The following is a 19357-nucleotide window of genomic DNA, read 5'->3' on the forward strand; positions in this document are numbered from 1 at the left end:
TAATCATTTAACTGCATACCCATCACTAGTCAGCATGTGTAACAAATCAAAGCATTCCCTGTGAGACTTAACTTTTTAAAAAGTTCCTCTTCTGATTTCTTGCTCCCATAATGACAATATCCGTCTATGACCGGTGTCTGAATAGTTGGGCTTTTAAGCAATGCTACAAATGGAAAGAATTTTCAGGAATTAAATATTTTGGGATAATTTAGAGCACCAAAGAACCTAAATGAAACTGCACATGCTCAGTATTAGCAGTTTGTTTTCAGCTAATTAGATTTCGGAAATGACGCTCATCTGCTAAGAGATAATCTGTCCTCACTTAGTGTTCAGTTTTTATAGCCCTAAATTGGATTATACTGATTATAACCTAGAATGGATGCATTCACATTCTGTAATAGCCAATCATTTTTCTCTTCTCATTCTTTTCTTATTCCTTTTCTGTCTTGCCTTTTTTCTGCATATCGTAATGGCAGACATTTTTTAAATGTTGTATCCGTTTCTCTTTTCTCCAGAACGCATTCCCAGAGAGTGTCCCCTCCACCTGGCTGTGCGGTGGGGTTTTTATCGGCTTGCAGAGCTGCTGCTTTGCCAACCGGGGGGTTTGATGGCTGTCAGTCTCCCTAACGAAGAGGGAGTCACACCGCTGCAGCTGGCACAGACCACAGGCAACACTGAGCTCCTGGAGCTGCTCACAAAGTAAGAAATTAGGATTCTACAAGGAGTTCTTCGAAACGATACGACAAAAAACAAATTGTTTTGCTAAAGAGAATATGTTCAACATAGAGCTTTCAATTGGAATGCAGAGCTTCAGTTGGTCATTTGTAACATCCCACCTTTCCATATGACTTAGTTTATGGGGATTTTTTGACCTTCCTTCTGCCTTCCACAAGACAGGGATCTTTTATTTGGATTTTTTCTGACAATCTCAGAATCTTTAGATGAACAAAATAATGTGTGCAGCCCTATTTATAGTATTACAGGATATGTAATACTGGTATGTGTATGAATAAAAGCTGAATTTTTTTTTCCAGCTTTGCAGATTTCTGGGATTGGATCTGAAAAGTCACAGGCAGTTCTTACCGAAAATCCCATGTATTTTACCTTTAAAAATTACGTTAAAACCATGTATTTAGTGAAAGATAAACATGTAGTTCACATGACATCTGACATGTGACTGAAGCGAGTCACATAAATAAGCACATGAATAAGTGTGGATTTGGGACATCTCATTTTTTAATAAAGCCATTTGATTCACATGTTTTATGTTTTTATTCATCAAACTCTGTAAGGCAACAACGGGGATCAGTAGTTTGACATGCTCATTTCCAAAATACCTAATTGGGAAACTGAGCTGATACCTAAGATTGAATTGGATTATCCCCTAATTTATGTTTAACTATTATCTATAACAGTTTAATTTCTCTTGATTTACTTTTTTGAAAAATTGTATCATCTTGACCCGTTGCAGCCCACCCAACCCCCTCGCCACTCCTCCAGCAGGTCTGACGCAAGTGTGGGCAGATCGGTCCCGCTTGCTGCGGTTTTGCCATGACAGTGGGAACCTGACTCTGTCCGTTCGACAAAACCTGAGATGGAGTTCAGTGGAGAGTCGGTACGCTGATATCCTCCTGCTCAGAAACAGGCTCAGAGATGAGAACTTCCTCAGGGAGGTAAGGAATAGTAAGGTCCAAAAAGCCCTGCACATTTGCCCCTGAGAGGATGCTTATTCACATTTTTTTGAATTATAGATAAATTAAAATGTATTTAAAAAGCTTAATAAGCAAATTCTTGTTAATCATACCAGGAAAATACTAAATTATATTTTAACTTGTTTATTTGTGTTACCAAACAGCTAAGCAAGTCTAGATCTGAAAATAACAAAAAAAAAAACATTAGTGGTTGTAGACATTTACAAGCTGTTGCAGGTCTGATACTTGCAAGACTCTTAAAAAGATTTAAGAACATTTTGGGTGGATTTCAATGAACAAAGATGAAGGTGGTTGATGCACACTTTTTTTTTTTTTCAATATTTCTTTGAACTATTCTTGTCAGTATTTTTTTGTGCTTGATGGTGAAAAAACCCCAACAAACTCTTACACGCAAGAGTAATATTTTATTTCTTTAAGTTTGTCCAATCCAAAATATTCATATCAAAAATTCAATATTGTAATATTATTTAATTCAATTTTAATTAAAGATGGCACCAGGAACTATTCATTGCTGCAACACAAAAAATGATCCGTGTGCAACATTTGAACTGCAGTTAGATAATTTTAATGTGCAATACCAATTACCGTTTATTTATTTATACACAGGAACTTAATGTTTTTTTAAATGCATCTTATCTGTTTTTAATGTGTCCATTTTATCTTTTATTTATTTATTATCTTTTCATATATTCTTGAGTTGGAGAAACGCACAAGACTATCAGTGCACCTAACTAAAATGTATCAGTTCAAATAGTGATCTATTCCATTCGATTCGATTCTATTCTAATGAAAAACACAAGCACATATTTTTTTTGTTTAGTTTACTGCATATTCTTTCCTCCATCATTACTTTCCATTCTGCAGATCAAAGCGCTCAGAAGGGAGCGGGTGGAAACCATAACAGAGAAGGAAGAACTTGTGGATGATCCTGCAGACACCGGTATAAACTCTAATCGTTTCTATGAAAAAACACTGGAAGGGTCTTATATCATTACTGGCTTCCAAACTCTGACATTCTTGCAATATTTAAAGTGGTTTTAACCAGTATTATTTTTGGGCTTTCTCAAACACTGAGCTTTGTTGACTCTTCCTCTCATTTTTAGTCAAATACCAAAACTTTTTATACACATTGGTGAATTTGATCTTTAGGTACTTTGTTACCAGCAACCAACACTTTTCCCCTACTTTCTTAGTTGTGAAAAGAGTACCATAAAAACTGGGTGTCTGAAATGAAAATATCAGGAAATTAGTGATGCATATGTCATTGGAGAATGGCGAGAGGAGTTAGGGCTCAATGTTTTCACCCGATTGTTAACAGGAACAGACTACCATCTAGTGGGGAGATGAAGTACTGCAAAAGTCTCTCAAAAGGGAAAAATGTGACTTGATTTTGGTAGTTTATATAAAATTAAAAATTTCTCTATAAATAGATAATTTATTTATTCAAATATTTTTTTTTTAATCTTTGTTTCACATCATCATTTGCAAAAGCTAAGGCCACATTTTTATATTTTGAAAAATATTTTAAAACTATCTTTTTCTGCCTCTGATAGCCTTTCTGCCTCTAACCTTTTTACTGGTTAGCTAAAACCAGTAAAAAAGTTTTACTGGTTTTAGCTAACCAGTAAAACCAGTAAAACTTTTTTACTGGTTTTATTTTTAAGGTTGAAAAACAGAACTGTGACCAATAATCAAAGCAAATGGTCCAAAAGTGTATAACAAACCTAAATCCAGAAAAAAAACATTTGATGTTTTTGATGTTACAATATAACACCAAAATATAAACATAAACGTCTTTTCACTGTTTAGTTGTTTTATACCTTTTATGTATTACTCTGTCTCAAGTTAGGGGTAAGTTTAGATATTTATGTAGCTCAACAACTGTCTCTATTACTTAAATTACATGTCCTCTTGTCTTTCCCATTTTCAAGAGTGGCTAAGAGTCATTGGTGTCAGTGTGATATCATAAGTAATATCAAGGAAAGCAAGAACAGGTCATCATGGATTACTGTTTTTAAAGTTTCTCAACACTCTTATTGGCATAGCATAGTATTGCTTTCAGAAATGATACATTATTTGCTTTAAATTAATTGTGAATTTGTGCCAGTGAGTTTGGCATGTCAATGTTTTAATATGGATGTAAACATACTGCACTGAATGAGATCAAATCTGGCCTGCAGGAGGCGCTGGAGGAAAAGTCTCATAATTCGTTCCAGTACATATTTTTATGGGAGAAGTTTCATACAGTGACTAACAAACAGACCAAAAGCCACAGTAATGACAGGATGACTAATAGAAGAGAAATGCAGACATTATTTCTGGTGTATTCCCTTAGTCTCTTTCATCCTTTTATTGTGCATTTGTTCTTGTGTTATCTAAACAATAGATATCACTGATGTATATCACTACTGTGCCATAGGGCCTCTACTTCCTTATGTCACAAATTGGAAGAGGAAAAACATTCAGGTTTTTGAAAAGCTTTTAGAATATTTTACATTCTTAAGCTGTTACTTTCTCCCTTTCCCAGGCGTCTTCAAGCTATTTTGTTTTCTCTCTTGACCTTTCTCTACTTTACATTTTTACTTTGGCTCCACGTCATAAATCAAACCAGCCAAACACTGTCTGTTGATGCTTTGTGTCTGGTAAGCGATTATATACTGCAGTCTTTGGTCTGAGATGCACATGGTAGTAAAAAGGGGAAAAGAAGAAGGTTGCACAGTAGAAATTCCCTGAGGTTACACAAAGAAAACAAATGTCAGATTTTACATGCTATCATTAAAAAACTGACTAACATGTGTGCTTGCTGGAATTTCTTTTTGAAGTTTAACGGCTTTTGTATGGCTTCATCTTTCAGCTATGTATGCTGACATGAACGAAGAAAATTCTGCTGATGAAAATGTGAGTATATGATGCAGACCAGATGGCATTAAGAAAAGACCCACGGTGACAGAGCCATGAGAAAGTCTTTGCCCCCATTGCTGATTTTGTCTGTTCTTTTGCTTCTGTCAAGCTTAAATGTTTCAGATTATCAAACAAAGTACTAAAATAATCTGAGTTTGTAAAGAAAACCGTGGACTCAGCTACATTTGACATGCCACAACATCCCAATCTCAAGAACCTGAAGGTCACAGTTTGACTAGGCCATTCCAAAACTTTGAGCTGGATTTGTTTGAGCCATTTAGAGGGGAACCTGCTGATGTTGCTCTGATTCATTGTTCGTACTATAATCCAGATTCAAATGAGATGCAGAGCAGAATTTATTGTTCCATTCATTATGACAAATTGTTCAGATCCCACAGCAGCACAGCACACCCAGACCATCACACTGTCACCATTATGTCTAATGGTAGGATGTTCTTTTTCTTTTTAGTTTTGTGTCAGATCTCATGTAAAGACCTTCTAAATAGTTTTATCTTTGTCTCAGGAGTCCACAAAATATTTTCAGAACATTTCATAAATTCGTTTTAGGCAAGTGTGAGACCATTCCTTTCTTTTTTACATATGCCTAAGTTCCTTTGGATAGTTATGAGGTTACCTTGGTCTGATAATAAAAATTGCTTAATAAACTAAAACATCTAAGTGTGACAAAGAAAGAAAAAAAATCAAAGAAATTTGTGAGAAGATGAATATTTTTTCCTAGCATTGTGTATTTTTCTCATTCTTTTAAATCCTCCTCTGAAAGGAGGTTTGATAAACATCTGTACCAGCTTTGCGGCAAAGTGGCTGTGCCTCTATGCTCTTTATTGCGTCTCTTATTGTTGAGGTGTTGGAGTTGGCACCTTGCACACAGTGAAGAAAAGCTGGCTTTGTTAAGCAGGTTGGATGTGTGTTTAAGGTTTTGACAGGTGTGACACATGACTCTGGTCATCCAATGGAACCTGTTTTATGTGATACAGATGGTTAACTAATTGATTTCTCTCACACGGCCAGGCGATGACCAAACACTTGTGTTTTTGTGCTTAGTTCTGCTTGTGCTTTCTGGTATGCTTGAGGCAAAAGGTTTCCCTGAGTAAACATGCTTGTTGTTCCACCAAAAGGTTCTCAACTTCTTCGCTGAGGACTGCGAGGAGCTGTTGATTTTTGCCCTGAATGAGGAGGACGAAGAGGACGATCCTTCACACTCTGACTCTGGTAAATACCTTAAGGTTTCCTTTAGCACAAGTGTTGTCTTTTCTTTATGACTTGGCTTTAATTCTTGAGCTACTTGTGCTTCTGCAAGAGATCAGGCTTTGTGCTGATTTAAACAAATCATTGCTGGTTTATTCGTAGGATGTTATTAACATGTCTTTTAATCATTAAAGGAGGAAACATTTACTTCTTTTTTTTTTTTTAACCAAAACTTGGAGCTTAGCATTAATCGTCAACCATGACTAACTACATTCCCAGCTGACATTGGGATCACATTTCAGGCCAGCTAATAGGTTTTTCCTTCCGACCTTTAGAGATTTTGGAATCTTGCTACTCTATGTTTATAGTTATGGTGCTACCAAAAAGAAGTCGTTAAATTTGATGCGATGGGCAAAGAAGATGTTGAGCCACCTGATTTCTGATAAGCAGGAAAAAACTAGACACAGCATTTTAAAGCTGTGGTGCAAATAACTTAATGGTTGTCAGAGGAAGTTTTGGTATCAAGTATTGACAAACTAAATCGGACAAATTAATTGTGTAATAGACGTAAGGCAGCAACATTACCAAATATTTGTATTCAGACTCTAAATCAATGTTCAAACTTTAGAGATTGGTGCCATATTGAAGACTTTGATTTGAAGAACAAGTTTTATTTATTTTTTATCCTTCAAAACAAGTTTAAAATAGCATAAAGTCCTCTAAGAAATATTAAGAGATTTAAAATGCTAATGAGCTAATACCGTGCATGGCAGGGTATGAATTTATCAGTCTGCATGTTATTACTGTCAGCAGAAAAAGTTGTGGTTTTGTTCTGTTTTTATCATTAAACAGCTCTACCCTTTCACCATTTAATGTTATGGTTAAAAGGGATTAAACTAAATATAAAAAGCTGGAAATCTGATGTAATTTATGTCAGTTGAATAGTGTTTTCTACTGAATAATGGTTTTTACTGCTTCCTGTTTGTATTTGTTTTGGTTCTAATTCTTGTTTGAGCCAGTTGTCCCATAAAATATTACAGATTATGGGACCCTGATCCAATTGGAGTAAATTTAGGAAATGTCCTGCTGGTATGCGTTATTTATTGGATTGATGTAATCATTTTCTCACAGTAGCAAATGAGAAGAATATTAAAAAAAACTACTTAAAATTGTTGTTTATCAGAGGAAAGTATCAAACGTCCCATTGAATAGTGCTTCAATGGGAAACAACCAAATCTACGAAGGCACGAAATGGCAAACTGATAAGGTCCAAGTCCTGTTATACCACTGTTTAATAAGTCCATCAGTGTGGTGGTAATTTCAATAAATTAATTTTTTACTGTGTTGGTACTAAAAAGTTTGAGTATCTCTGGACTAGAATAGCATGCTAGAAGCTTGAGTGTGGTTTTGCTCTAAGCAGCTTTTGGATAATAAAACTAAGGTCTTTAAACTGGGAACATCCTGTGGGTTAATAATTGTCTTGATTGCTGCGGAGAAGACTGATGCCTTAGTGTAAGAATGTTGTGGTTACAAGTTAATAATACTTGGAACTGGACTACAACACTCTCTAGGTGGTGCAGTTTTTCCTGTTTCTGGTCCTGCGAGTTCATGTGTTTTTATTGGTTAAATTAGCATATTTTTTGTAAATATAAGTATTTTTGTGAATACTGACCTCATTCAGCTCCCTAAAAATGTAACTGGAATAAAATGTGGTGTCTCCTTTAATATCACCCACTTCTTTGAGCTTTGAAGAAAGACATTAAGTTTTTCATTAGGCATTCTGGAGCTGCCGGGCATCATGAGTAGCTGACCTTACATATTTAGCAAACTATTGAGCCTTACATTGCGAGTGCATCTGCTTGTTGACACATGCAGTATGGTGTTTGACTGGCACGTATGCGTCATCAGGTAGACAGATAGAATCTGTGCAGCCGGGGTCTCAGCATGGGATGTGGTATTTGGAAGGTACTTGTCATGTTCCCCCTGTCTTCCTGATGTCATCCTTCTGCTCACCCACTCAGCTTACTGTAACTTCATTAACAAGGCCATACTGTTTACAAGTGTTCAAGTATATATTAAAAATACATATGAATTCATTAAAGTTTAAAGACGGGAGACACAATGGGTTTTTGACCATTCCAATCAATTTAAAAAACAAATTAGCAAATGAACTTGTGTATATTTATGATTAAAATATTTTAGAAGTGGTGCAATAAAAAAAATTAGAAGCTTTGTCATTGATCACAATTGATCATATCTTTAGCACTGTATCGCATGTATGTACAGAAATATTTAATAGTAGCAGGTTTTTCTCTTTCTAACACTATTTGTGTGATATCTTATCCAGTAAATAGACATATAGGTAGTGTTAATAAGCCACCTCAGATTTTAGATGGTTTTGCTCTGAACCTGAACCAAGGCTGTTGTGTCTAACGTTAGCTCTAGTGTTTTCGCTTTTAGCTGAATGTTTTTGGATTGAGGTTAATGCATAGTATATTTACGTAAAACATGATGCTGGGGCGACTATATCTCAGTCGGAAGAGTAGTAATATTGCAGTGGTAGGTTTGATTGCAGCTTCCTGCTGCCCCATGTAAATTTCCCCAAGTTGCCTGCATTGGGGAAAATAAGTGGTTGACACATGATCAATTTTTCACATATTCCCACTTACAAAGAATGGAGAGGTCATAATTTTCCTCGTAGGTACATCTTAATTGAGAGACACAATCTAAAAAACAATTCAGAACATTTGTTTTTTGATTTCTTGCTGCCACAGACCTGTTAGTCTATATTTTAGTTAAGAAGCCCTCCCTTCATCCATTCATGTATATAATATTTTCCTGTTGCAACCCCCTGAGTAGTTATGTTGCCCATATCAAAAACATCCACTGTATACGTCTGTGTTTAATGTGAGTTTAAAGAGAGGCTCTTCACAGCTAAATGAAGAGAGAAGCTTTGAATGTGGAAATGATTTTGTGTGAGAAAAAACAAAAAACACAGAAGGGAAGAATGATTTTAAAAGGGGGCAAAGGAGAGTTTTTTTGGTGTTTTTTTTTTTTTTTTAACAGAGGTGTTTGTGGCTGAATGGGGGTTGCCAAGGATTTTTCTGAATGCAGTTTTCCAGCCGCTCTTTGAAATCCCCATAGGCGAGGAGAGTGAAGGAGTTTTAAAGCTGCAGGGAAAAGACACATAGCAACAGTAAAGGGATTTATGATAGGGATAGTTTGGTGAAGTGACAAGAAACGATAAGTGCAATGCTGGGAGCCCCAACAAGATCAGCCCCCCTCCTCCATCTCCTCGACCCCAACCGAGGGATCTAATTGGAGACTGGAAAAAAGGATTAAACCTCACACAGACCCCACAAAGGCCAGCATTAATGTGCACCAGTACAGTGCCAACATCCTCCAGCAGCCTTCTCCATACACACGCACACACACAACTTTTTTCTGGAGCCACAGTGTGGCTCTTTCTCTCTTCTCAGCAGATACTCTCCCTACTAAACCCTTCCTGTCCTTTTTTTTTTATCACATTCTTAAATTTATGTGCATTCATAAACATGCGTTTGGCCTCTTTCTGCAGAACCATTGTCCAATTTCTCTCTTAAACTCTTTTTAACCAGCCCATTTGGAGGATTTTTACTTGCCTCTGGGTTGCTGCGCTGTTCGTGCCCCTGCAGGTCGTCAGCAAGAGGAAAAAGTAGGAGAGCAGCAACGTGGAAGAAGAAAACAGCAGCGGCTCTCACTGCTGTCTCCATGGTGAGGCTGCTGACCTGGCAGTCCCCCTCCCCACCCCCATCTCAACTTTGACATGCTAAAATATAAAGAACGAGAAGGTTTACTGCTAGAGGGGAACTCTCTTCGGATGTGGCATGTTTGGACTCAGCTGCAGAGCGGCTTGTCTTTGAGACGATCACGAACTCAGTGGGTTGATGATTTCTCCCATGTCTGGAGCTGCCTGTCGCATTTTTTTCTGCAGATCGAAGTCACTCCTATGCTCAACTTTCTCTCTCTCTCTTTTTCTCTCTCTGCTTCACTCCTTCCTTCAGTCACTCTTTAGTGAGTCAAGACCCTCCTCCCCCTTCTGCTGTCAGTATGTGCTGATATCTTCCCCACTCACTCACTACTGAGCACAATCTATGAGTGACTGGGTTAAAGAACATGGACGCAGAGTTGAGACAAACTGAAAGGCAGCAGCAAGTTATTAGAGAATAAAAACGAGGCTACAGATGAAAAAGTTGTGTCCTAGCTTTGTTGGACGGGTTGAGGCAGGGGGGAGGCGAGGATTTTAGGGGGAGGGGTGGTTAGAGGAGACAGAGGGGAACATGCTGGCTCACTCTTGAAGTGTCAGACTCTACAGCGGGGCTCTGGAAAAACAAGAGTGAGAGCCGCAGCTTGTCTGGAGCCTGTTCAGCCATGTGGGGAATGGATGTAAAATGAGGCACCACTCGTTTATGTTTGGGACTCTCTGAGCTGTTTGGATGAAGGTTTTTTCTGTCACATCAAAAGTCATGGATTCTGACTCAGACTCTCCTTTCAACTACTCCTGGCCTTCGTTTCCCAGGATGAGGATATGCCGGAAAAAAGGTAACAGGATGTCAGTTTATTTAAAAACTATTATATTTAAACGTACAGATAAAAACGTCTTGAATATTTTTTATGACATTTTCAAATACCTACAGTGGAATAGGCATAGGACATTCTCACAGCATGACACACTCGACCAAAAATACAACAGCTTCACAATATTTAGAAGCTGACAAATATGGAAAACAAAAATATACAGCATGATGTAACTGGTTTAATTTAAAACAGAAAAGTGACAACAATTTCTACTACTGCAGAAAGAATATGCTAATCATTCTTGGTATAATAATCATACCTATACTATTTATTTATCGTTCATTTGATATAAACCAAAGAAAAAATCCAGGAACAACCCTTGCTATGCTCAGTGAAAGACAAATACAAACCTAACAAGTTATTATTGGCTGGTTATGCACTCTTATCTGTTGATGAACTGAAAAGGAGCTCATACCTTTACAGTCTTAAACCTTTGTTACTTTAATAAATGTGATGATTAATGCTCCTTCAGTTTACAAGCCATGACTGCTCATGTTTTGTTTAGTCCAAGAGATATGATTTAAAGTATTTGAAGAGTGTGTTAGTAACACGAACATATCTGTCAATGAGGACATTATGTGAAGTGGTATGAAAGGATAAACTTAGACCAAGGGGAACTGAAAGAAGTCCAGAATCAACTGCGATGAAGTAAAGTGATGCTGTTTTAGTACTATGAAGTGAACAATCACTTATCACAATCACAGATAGACTAGTAAAAGTAGTCAATCTGGGCTGGAATTTTTACGTAATCTTTTTAAATTAATATTTTACCCTTTTCTGTTTGGCTCTTTGTAGAGTAAAAAGTTGACATTAGTCTGTCAATCAGTCAAAGCATTTGCCTGAGTAGGCAGCTTGCAGCTGGTTGTTCAACAGACATGCTGACCAGGGCTTGCAAAGTGTAGTTTTAAAACGACAATACAGAGTATATTTAGTTTTTACACCATGAAAATGATTTTAAAACTCCCAAATTTTGCTTTCTTGTAATAGAGGGAACAGTGTGGAGACGTCTCTTATCCATTTTATTGGCAGTTTGCAGCAGAAACAGTAAGGAAGAGAATCAGCCAGAAGAAACTTGAGTCTTATTAAAATGACTTTAAATCGTAGGAATAATATTTTTGCAAATCGTAGTGGTTTTGAAAAAATAACGTTTAGAAAACTCTGTACCTTGATAGAGATTACTAGCCTATGTCTACAACAAAGTTTTCTATTTGTTGTCAGCTGGACAACAAATAGATGTGGCCTGGTTTAAAAAGCGTTTTAGTCTTAAGTTATTTTCTTCCTGTACGCTAAAGATGACAGCTGAGTGCCCTCTTGGCAGATATATGTTTCACCATTCACTGTGGAACAATAAAGTTAAAATTAGAACTGTTCCCATTACGCATTGTCGCACTCAGGCATTCTACACTGCAGCGGCGGCTCAGTCAGACTTAGATTGCCGCATCTTTTCCAGTGATGTAACCTGATCTCTGACAGCACGTTGGGGAATGTCAGATGTCCGCTCGAAGGCTGATGAAGCGCTCTGTGGCGTTCATCATCCTCAGGCTGCACTGTTTTGTGGAAGAAGCCTAAAAATGGTGCTTTTATAGCACAGTGCCAAAGAAAAACTTGATCCTGTGTGTCATCCTGCATTTTACTTTTACGGCAATCCAGTTTCCTTCAAGCGTCTATTGAAAGTAACAGTTTACATTCAGTCATTTGCTACCAAAATTCACGTGTGTTCTTTAACTTAACATTTCCTTCAAGGAGAATCATGGGAAACCTAACATAGGAGCTTAAAATAGTCCAAATATACACTATTGTGGTTTTAAAGCTTATGACTTGTATGCAAGTGGCTGTGTTTGTTGGAAGGAAAGAGAGACGCAGGGGAAGATCCTGTTACTGCCACGGCTGTGTCATGGCTTACCTCCAGTGCTCTTTTCTTCAACTTTCTCCATAAACCCTCTGGAAGATTATCTGTGTCACGGTGATGCTTACTGACATTTGCAAATATTTCACTCTCTTTCTCTGCACAAACATTTAAATCTCACAAGAGGATGCAACATTTACAGACATTTTTATTTTTCAACACATGAAAAGTGAATTGTGATTTCAGGTGTGCACAGCTGCATGGCTGTTTCTTTACTGTGAGTAGTGATTGCTGCTCAGTTTGACTCTCTGACTTGATCTCTTCATGCATTCAAATATAAACACGATGAGTATGTGATGCTTGGACCAGGAGGTTCGACCACAGGTGTCATAACTCAGAGCCATTTTTGTGGATATTGGTGAGCAACTTTTTAATGGTTTAAATGTCCTTAAAAACAAAGATGAAAAATGATACTTCAACATTTGTTATGAATCCTTTCGACTTTGATTATTATTTTATTCTCAGCTGTCTTCAGAGTGACTGCTGGTTTAGATAGGTGTTTAAAAAGAAACTTACATCATAAGTAATGTTTCAACATGAGCAAATTATTCTTTAGCTCTCAAAAAGAATTGCTCCAAATGTTTATACTGATCATTTTATTTATCTGGAATTTTTGGTTTCAGCATAAACACTTTAGCTGGACAGAAACCTTAAGAAAGTGTTTTGTATCAAAGCACACTCCATCTCTTTCTCCCTGGGGTGTGCAGGAGTTGAAGGGTCACTCTCTGCATGTTTAACTGCCCTGGTCTGGAAACCTGGCTGTGACTGCTGTCTTTGTCTGTGCAGACCTACATGCTCTCTTTTTCATGGCACTGCTACTGTATAGAGTTAGCTCCCACATAGCAATTTATTCTGACTATTGCATCCCTCCACATACATTAAACATTCTGCATTTATTAGGATGTTTGGTAAACATTGAAGAATCACCTACCAATTTACAGGTTTTGTAAAGCTTTGACATGCTGATACAGATTTTTTTTGAGGAACTACAATTATTACTGTGCAACATATTTATTTGTATAATTTCTGTTGTGAGTAGTTTGAATTATTTATTATTGAAGCAGAATACTGTATGTTTGTGAGAGAACAGTTACTGTAAAAAAGGGTTTTACTTTTTCAAAACAAAAGCTATACATGTTTTATTTGTATAACTGGTTTTATTATTGGTTATTTCAAGGTAGATATGAACAAATTAGCTGTGATTAAGTAAAGCACTGTCAACTAGGAACAACCATGATCACATACACATTATGTAAGGACAATTTAGAGAGACCAAATAACCTAACAGTCTTGTTTTTAGTTGTGGGAGGAAGCTGGAGTACCCAGAGAGAACCTCCTTTATGGAGAATATGCCAACTTCTTGCACCCAGAACCATCTTGCTGCAAGCACCATGGTTGCTTCACCATGCAGCAACCATTTTAACCATTAACACACAAAACATATTCACGAATAGATAATTCACTCAATTTTTAACACAGTTTTTGTGAAAAACAATCCATGAGAAATTAGCAATAGTTTTGTAACTTAATTTTTCCTATATTGTGAATGCAGGAGGCCATATTGGAAAGTGAACTCAGAGATGCGTGGCAAGCTCCTAGTTTCTCAGTCCTTTGGAGAACTGACATCATGAGGGCTATCAGTTAGTTTTTCTGACTTTTAAATGAAATTTTCAAATCCTGTGACAACCTCACCCTTCAGCCAGCATCATGATTCTGCAGTGTCAATTGATAAGAATGCGTTCCCCTATTTTTTGTATTATTTTTGTGGCATAAAAACAAGCTAAAAATGGCCAACTCCTGTTGTAAATTCGTTGATGCATCTGTTTTTTTTTAACAATAGATTTTATAAGACTACACTATTAATAAAACAAATCACCTGTGCATCAGTTATTGTCATCCCTAAAAAGTGTTTATAAAGGAGTATTAAGTAAAATTTACTTTTTTGAGGTTTATATCATATGTTGCTCCCTCATCAAAAACATACTTGGAATGTTGCTTTGATTCTTTCATGAATCATTGAATCTCTAGTGACAGGAAAATATATAATACTGCTCTTTTAAGACAACCAGACTGTAAGACTGCTTTATCTCAAAGTTTTTAGAATTCAACTGAATTAAACTTAAGTATATTTAATAATTGTTATGCATCTTTAACATTGGTGCCAATTGTCGTGGCGAGTTGTACCTTCTATGTTTTGTTGTTGTCAAAACAAAACAAATATAGAGGAATATTGTGCACTACTATTAAAACTCTTTTGTAGTTTTAGAACTGTTAAACCTGTGAGCAGGTTTATCTTACCTATAAAGTTAGATAGTCCTCTATCTTGTTAAGAATAGAAAGCCTCTGCTTCATGTGTTATTTCACCGGTTAACTGATGCTAAACACAGATCTCGCTTCCTGACAGTAATGTTCACTGAGTCACTGTTTATAGGTCAGTGGTGTGTGAGTAATTGAGTCCATGGCAGCCAGCTGTGGCTTTGGATCGGGCCCAGAACCTGAAATATTTAGCCCGTCTGTCAAGTTCATGAAATGGGCTTATATGAAACGGTATCTACTTTCAGACAGCAGTCTGACCCCCATCCAGGCTATAACCACCCCCTGTGAATTAAATGGCTGGACTCGTTCTAATCCGATGATATGCAGTAGCGTGCCTGATGTGATTTTGTGAAGATATTTCAGATGTGGTTTCACATTTCAAACACATTTTAAATCCTCTGGGTCCAACAAGCTTCTAGCTTGTTGGACCCAGAGGATTTAAGAAAGTAGCTGCAATGGTTTGTTGTCTGTTTGAAGGGTATGTCAGGAGTTTGGAGAATGAGGAACAATGTCGGGTTATCTCTGTATACACTGGGTTGGTTCAACTAGAGTTAATTCATTTAGATTTAATGTGTATGTGACGGGAATCATCTGGCGTCCTCATCAGTGTCCGTTTGACTCCCTGTTGCCGCTCAGATTTATGGGACTTGCCGCCCACAGGAAGCACAGCCAATTGTGGGTCTGATTTATTCTCTGTTTCAGATGCTGAACCTCTCTTCTTCTGCTCACTTTAATAGTTACGATGGATTTGTTTTAAAGAACACTGCAGAGTTTTGGTTTCAAACAATGCTGGAAGAGAAGTGGTAGGAGCAGCTCTGCCAAAAATATGTTTTCACCCCCCACCCCTGGTATAATTGGAGGCGAGTTTTAAAGGTCGTAAAATGAGTGTTATAAAAATAATTAACATTTACCTAAGCTCATGAGCTTCCCTTCTCTGTCTAGTGTGGAAACTTTCAAACAAGCTGCTAATTTGATCTTTTTTTTTTTTGCATACTTATATTTAATATAATACAAAATACCTTGTAGTCCCTACTATAAAAAAAAAAATACACCATCAAACCAAAACAAATAAAAAAATGCAGCAGATTTTCACTTTAATTGTCTCCCTTGTTATGTTTTTTGAATTGTTTTGGGAATCAAACAAACAGTTGTGGTTCATCACAGAGTTGTACAATAATGACAATAATGAATAATGACAATAATAATAATGTCTGGGACTTCAGTCTTACTAATAATCTTTATACCCAGGTATACAGACACCAATTGGAGCTTTTATCTTCACATTTCTTCTGGTGAAAAGGGGATCACCCAGAGACTTTCTCAGACTGTGTGGGCTATTAATGTCTTTTAAATTTGTTGTAGTTACTTTATAATGACTTTAGACATGTCTCTCACACTGGACTATGTTGCAAATTACTTAAATCTATCACACCCTCGACATCTTGATATGTTGCTGTTGAACTGCTGTCGATACACTTGTGGTTTTTCAAAGAAATGCACTTCATTCAGAAAATAAATACTCTGACTCACTACATTGCACTTGATTCTCTATTTATTATTTTAAAACAAACTTTGAAACATGTTTACAGCTCTGACTTGACAACAAGATTTTAAATGCTTGTTTAATTTAGCAAATCCTCTGAGTCAGAGTATAGACAACAAAACCTCCAAGTGCACCATTTCAAAAATAATGGGACAAGTTGAAGATGGGTTCTGGAAATAAAGGCTCTCTTTTATATCTGCTAAAAATATTAGCTGATGATAACCAATTTCTCAGTACTTTTCTAGTCTAGTCAATAAAATCCCAATAAAATCCACTGAAGTGTGAGGTTGTTATGTGAGAAAATGTTTGAAATGGCAAGGGATGTGAAAACGTTTGCAAAACACTGCAATTTATTAAATCGACATAACTGTACCATATGGTGAGATTAGGTTTGGAGCTTGAGATCCATAGGTTAAAAAGTATAAAGCCTGAAAACAGCAAAAATAATCTAATCTTTCTGGAAAGGTAAGAGAGAATCAGGTGTGCAACATGTATTGCAGAGGGGAAGCTGTACATTGCAAATAGAGCTTAAAAATAGTCTGTAATTCTGTATATGACTGTACACAGTTGAGCTGTTTACATATGGTTATTAAGAGCTGAAATCAGGAGAAAGTGACATGTAAAAAAGTAAGTTCAGCATGATTCGAAAATAGAACAAATATAGAAGTTGGAGATGAGATAAAGCATTGGCTGGCCAAGGAGTGCAGTGATGATATTTAACAAAATTAGACTGTAAACAATGTTTGTTGTAAGAAACAGTGGAAATTTCCTGAACTTGACTGAAGTTTAAATCAAATTAAAATCAATCATCACAAACATGCTGTAGCTTTGAGTTTCAAAACACTTTTTTCCTCTCTTCTTCTTTTTTTTTTACTTTAACCCTGAAAACTAAGAAGTCTTTGAAGGCTTTTGATCATTCACATGATATTCATCAGCAGCTTGTGTCTGACTGGTTGTGTTTTAAAATGGACATTCTCAGATTTCTGAGTTTACTTAGCATTTACAGACCTTTAGTTGTGATTGTTCATATAACTTTGAACAATAGTTAACTATTAACATTTCCTCAGACGCTCATGGGGCTGCAGCCTCTTTACTCAAATGCATATGCTACATTGTAGCCTGATATGTTTTTTTTAAAAAAAGCTGTGTTGCGGAGAAGGTGTGCTTTGTGTAGAGCAACATGCCCAAGGGAGAGGTGTGTGTGTTTTTCCCCTGCTGATCAGCACAGCCAGGCTGCAGCTCACAGTGCCTCCTCTGTGTTGGAATGGTTCCTCTCAATGCCACTGTGTACTCGCCAGGAGCTATTTCCACTCAGCCGCTGTATCAAAAAGCAGGGCGGGGAACAAACATATCTACAGATTTCCATCCACAGCAACTTCATGTATGTGCAAAAATACACTGACCCACTCACCCCCACTCAAGGAGAGAGAGAGAGAGAGAGAGAGAGAGAGAGAGAGAGAGAGAGTCTTGATACTGAACAATGACATGCATCTGCCCAGGATGTCTATGTCACTTCCCGTGTTTGTGAGCAGTCATTTGGTGTTGCTCTGGAAACCAAATGTAATATTGAAAAATCCCCTCTCCGTGCAGAGAAAAGCCAGTCTATAAGGGAGAGCCAGGCCTTGTCCCCGACTCGGGCAGCAGCTGCCAGACTTTCAGCAATGATACACGGCAAAGACCAAGTGTACGCCAACGCCATGCTGGTGGACCAGGTGAGCCACAGTCACTATGTAATCTGTGAGTGAAAGTTCTTTTAAAACAGAAATCTGATACAGAAAAGTTTCTTCTTGTCGCTTTTTCCCATTTCTGCTTCAGGTAGACGGAGCTGACATTAAGTATCGGTCTCCAGGGGATGAGGAGGAGGTCAGCCCTTCATCCTGCTGGGATTCCTTCTCTCCCACTCTCGTTGAATCGGGGAATTGCTCCCAGAATCGTTCCCAATCCTCACCCCATCGCAGGCCAAGGGGAAGTCAGGGCCCAGGCTGGGACAATGGCAGGGAGGCATACTCTTGTGTTTCTCCCCCTTATCCCTTTGCCTCCTCCCCATCTTTTCCTTCCTCTCCCTTGGCTTCCGCAATTCGTTTGTTCGAGGGAGGGCAGAGGCGACAGACGCTGACTGGTCCTTCAGACTCTCCAGCTTTGAAGCACAAAGAGTGCAGCTTGACAGATGCGAGCCGGGGCCTGAGGTATGATTCTGTTTCTGCTGTGGGTTTCATCACTGCGTGACCTTGCTGCAATAAATATTTAAAGCATCATGGTAAGACAGCTAAGTTTACGCAGCTGCTTCATTAAACTATTTTGGGCCATTTTCTGCAGCAGTTAGTGAAGATGAAGTACAAAGAAAGAAGTCCTGATATATTTGAGCTTTTGTGTGAGTTTCTGCAGTGAGATTTGACCTCAAGACATCTCTCAGCAGTGTTTATGGTGCTCAGATTTGCACACAATGGTAGTTAGTACTGTTTTCTAGGTCATGAGGGCAGTCTGGCTTTATTCCTCAAAAACTATGAAGCTTATCAGAAACTAGGATGTTGTCGAACAACTAACTTGACTTAAGGACCTTCTTAGATTTTTACGTTTATGAACAGGAGGTGACAATCTGATTCTTTAGCTTTTAACATGAAAAGTATTGAATTTACATTTTGCTTGAATTTTTGTTTTGTTTGAAAAATGGTACTTATCAAGTTTTAAACAACTTTTTGCTGTTCACACGCTGTCCAATGCATGCTTGAAAATATCAGGACAAGTGGTCAAGTTGAGCACCAAAGTGTCAGGCCTAAGAAAAAAATATCCAACAATAAAACAGCATCTGAAAATCGTGTTCAATTTCAAGAAAAAGATAAAAATACAACAAAGGCCTTACACAGTATCTATAATATGCATCATCCTTCAATTGATCATCTAAAGTAAGGAAGTTTTTCACTAACAGAGGAAATCTTACAGATATGTAGAGCTGGTACCTATCTGAAAAAAATAAAAATAGAACTATATTATGCTACATCATGAAAAATGTATTCTTCTGACAATTCACTTTCCATGTTTATACAATGAATGATCACATTGATTCATTGGAAATTTTGTATTGTATGAACATGTAACATGATAAATAGGTATAATGTAATAAAATTATATTATATGGTTTAAACGTGAAAAGTACAT

At 37.3% G+C, this 19357-nt stretch overlaps 1 protein-coding gene across 2 annotated transcripts in view; it reads left to right on the forward strand.

The window, feature by feature from the left end:
- Window positions 1–19357, forward strand: part of LOC116729422 (rho guanine nucleotide exchange factor 28-like) — a 51609-nt gene that overhangs the window by 8744 nt on the left and 23508 nt on the right. Inside the window, exons 6-12 of one of the 2 annotated variants that reach the window (XM_032577936.1) lie at window positions 516–699; window positions 1472–1673; window positions 2577–2652; window positions 4567–4610; window positions 5750–5843; window positions 17792–17913; window positions 18017–18387. In XM_032577936.1, coding sequence (XP_032433827.1) covers window positions 516–699; window positions 1472–1673; window positions 2577–2652; window positions 4567–4610; window positions 5750–5843; window positions 17792–17913; window positions 18017–18387 — 1093 coding nt within the window. Of the gene's footprint in view, window positions 1–515; window positions 700–1471; window positions 1674–2576; window positions 2653–4566; window positions 4611–5749; window positions 5844–9447; window positions 10401–17791; window positions 17914–18016; window positions 18388–19357 lie in introns of those variants that run through there. The other variant, XM_032577937.1, reaches the window with a different exon arrangement.

This window comes from Xiphophorus hellerii, chromosome 12, assembly GCF_003331165.1.
Source record: "Xiphophorus hellerii strain 12219 chromosome 12, Xiphophorus_hellerii-4.1, whole genome shotgun sequence".
NCBI lineage: Eukaryota > Metazoa > Chordata > Actinopteri > Cyprinodontiformes > Poeciliidae > Xiphophorus > Xiphophorus hellerii.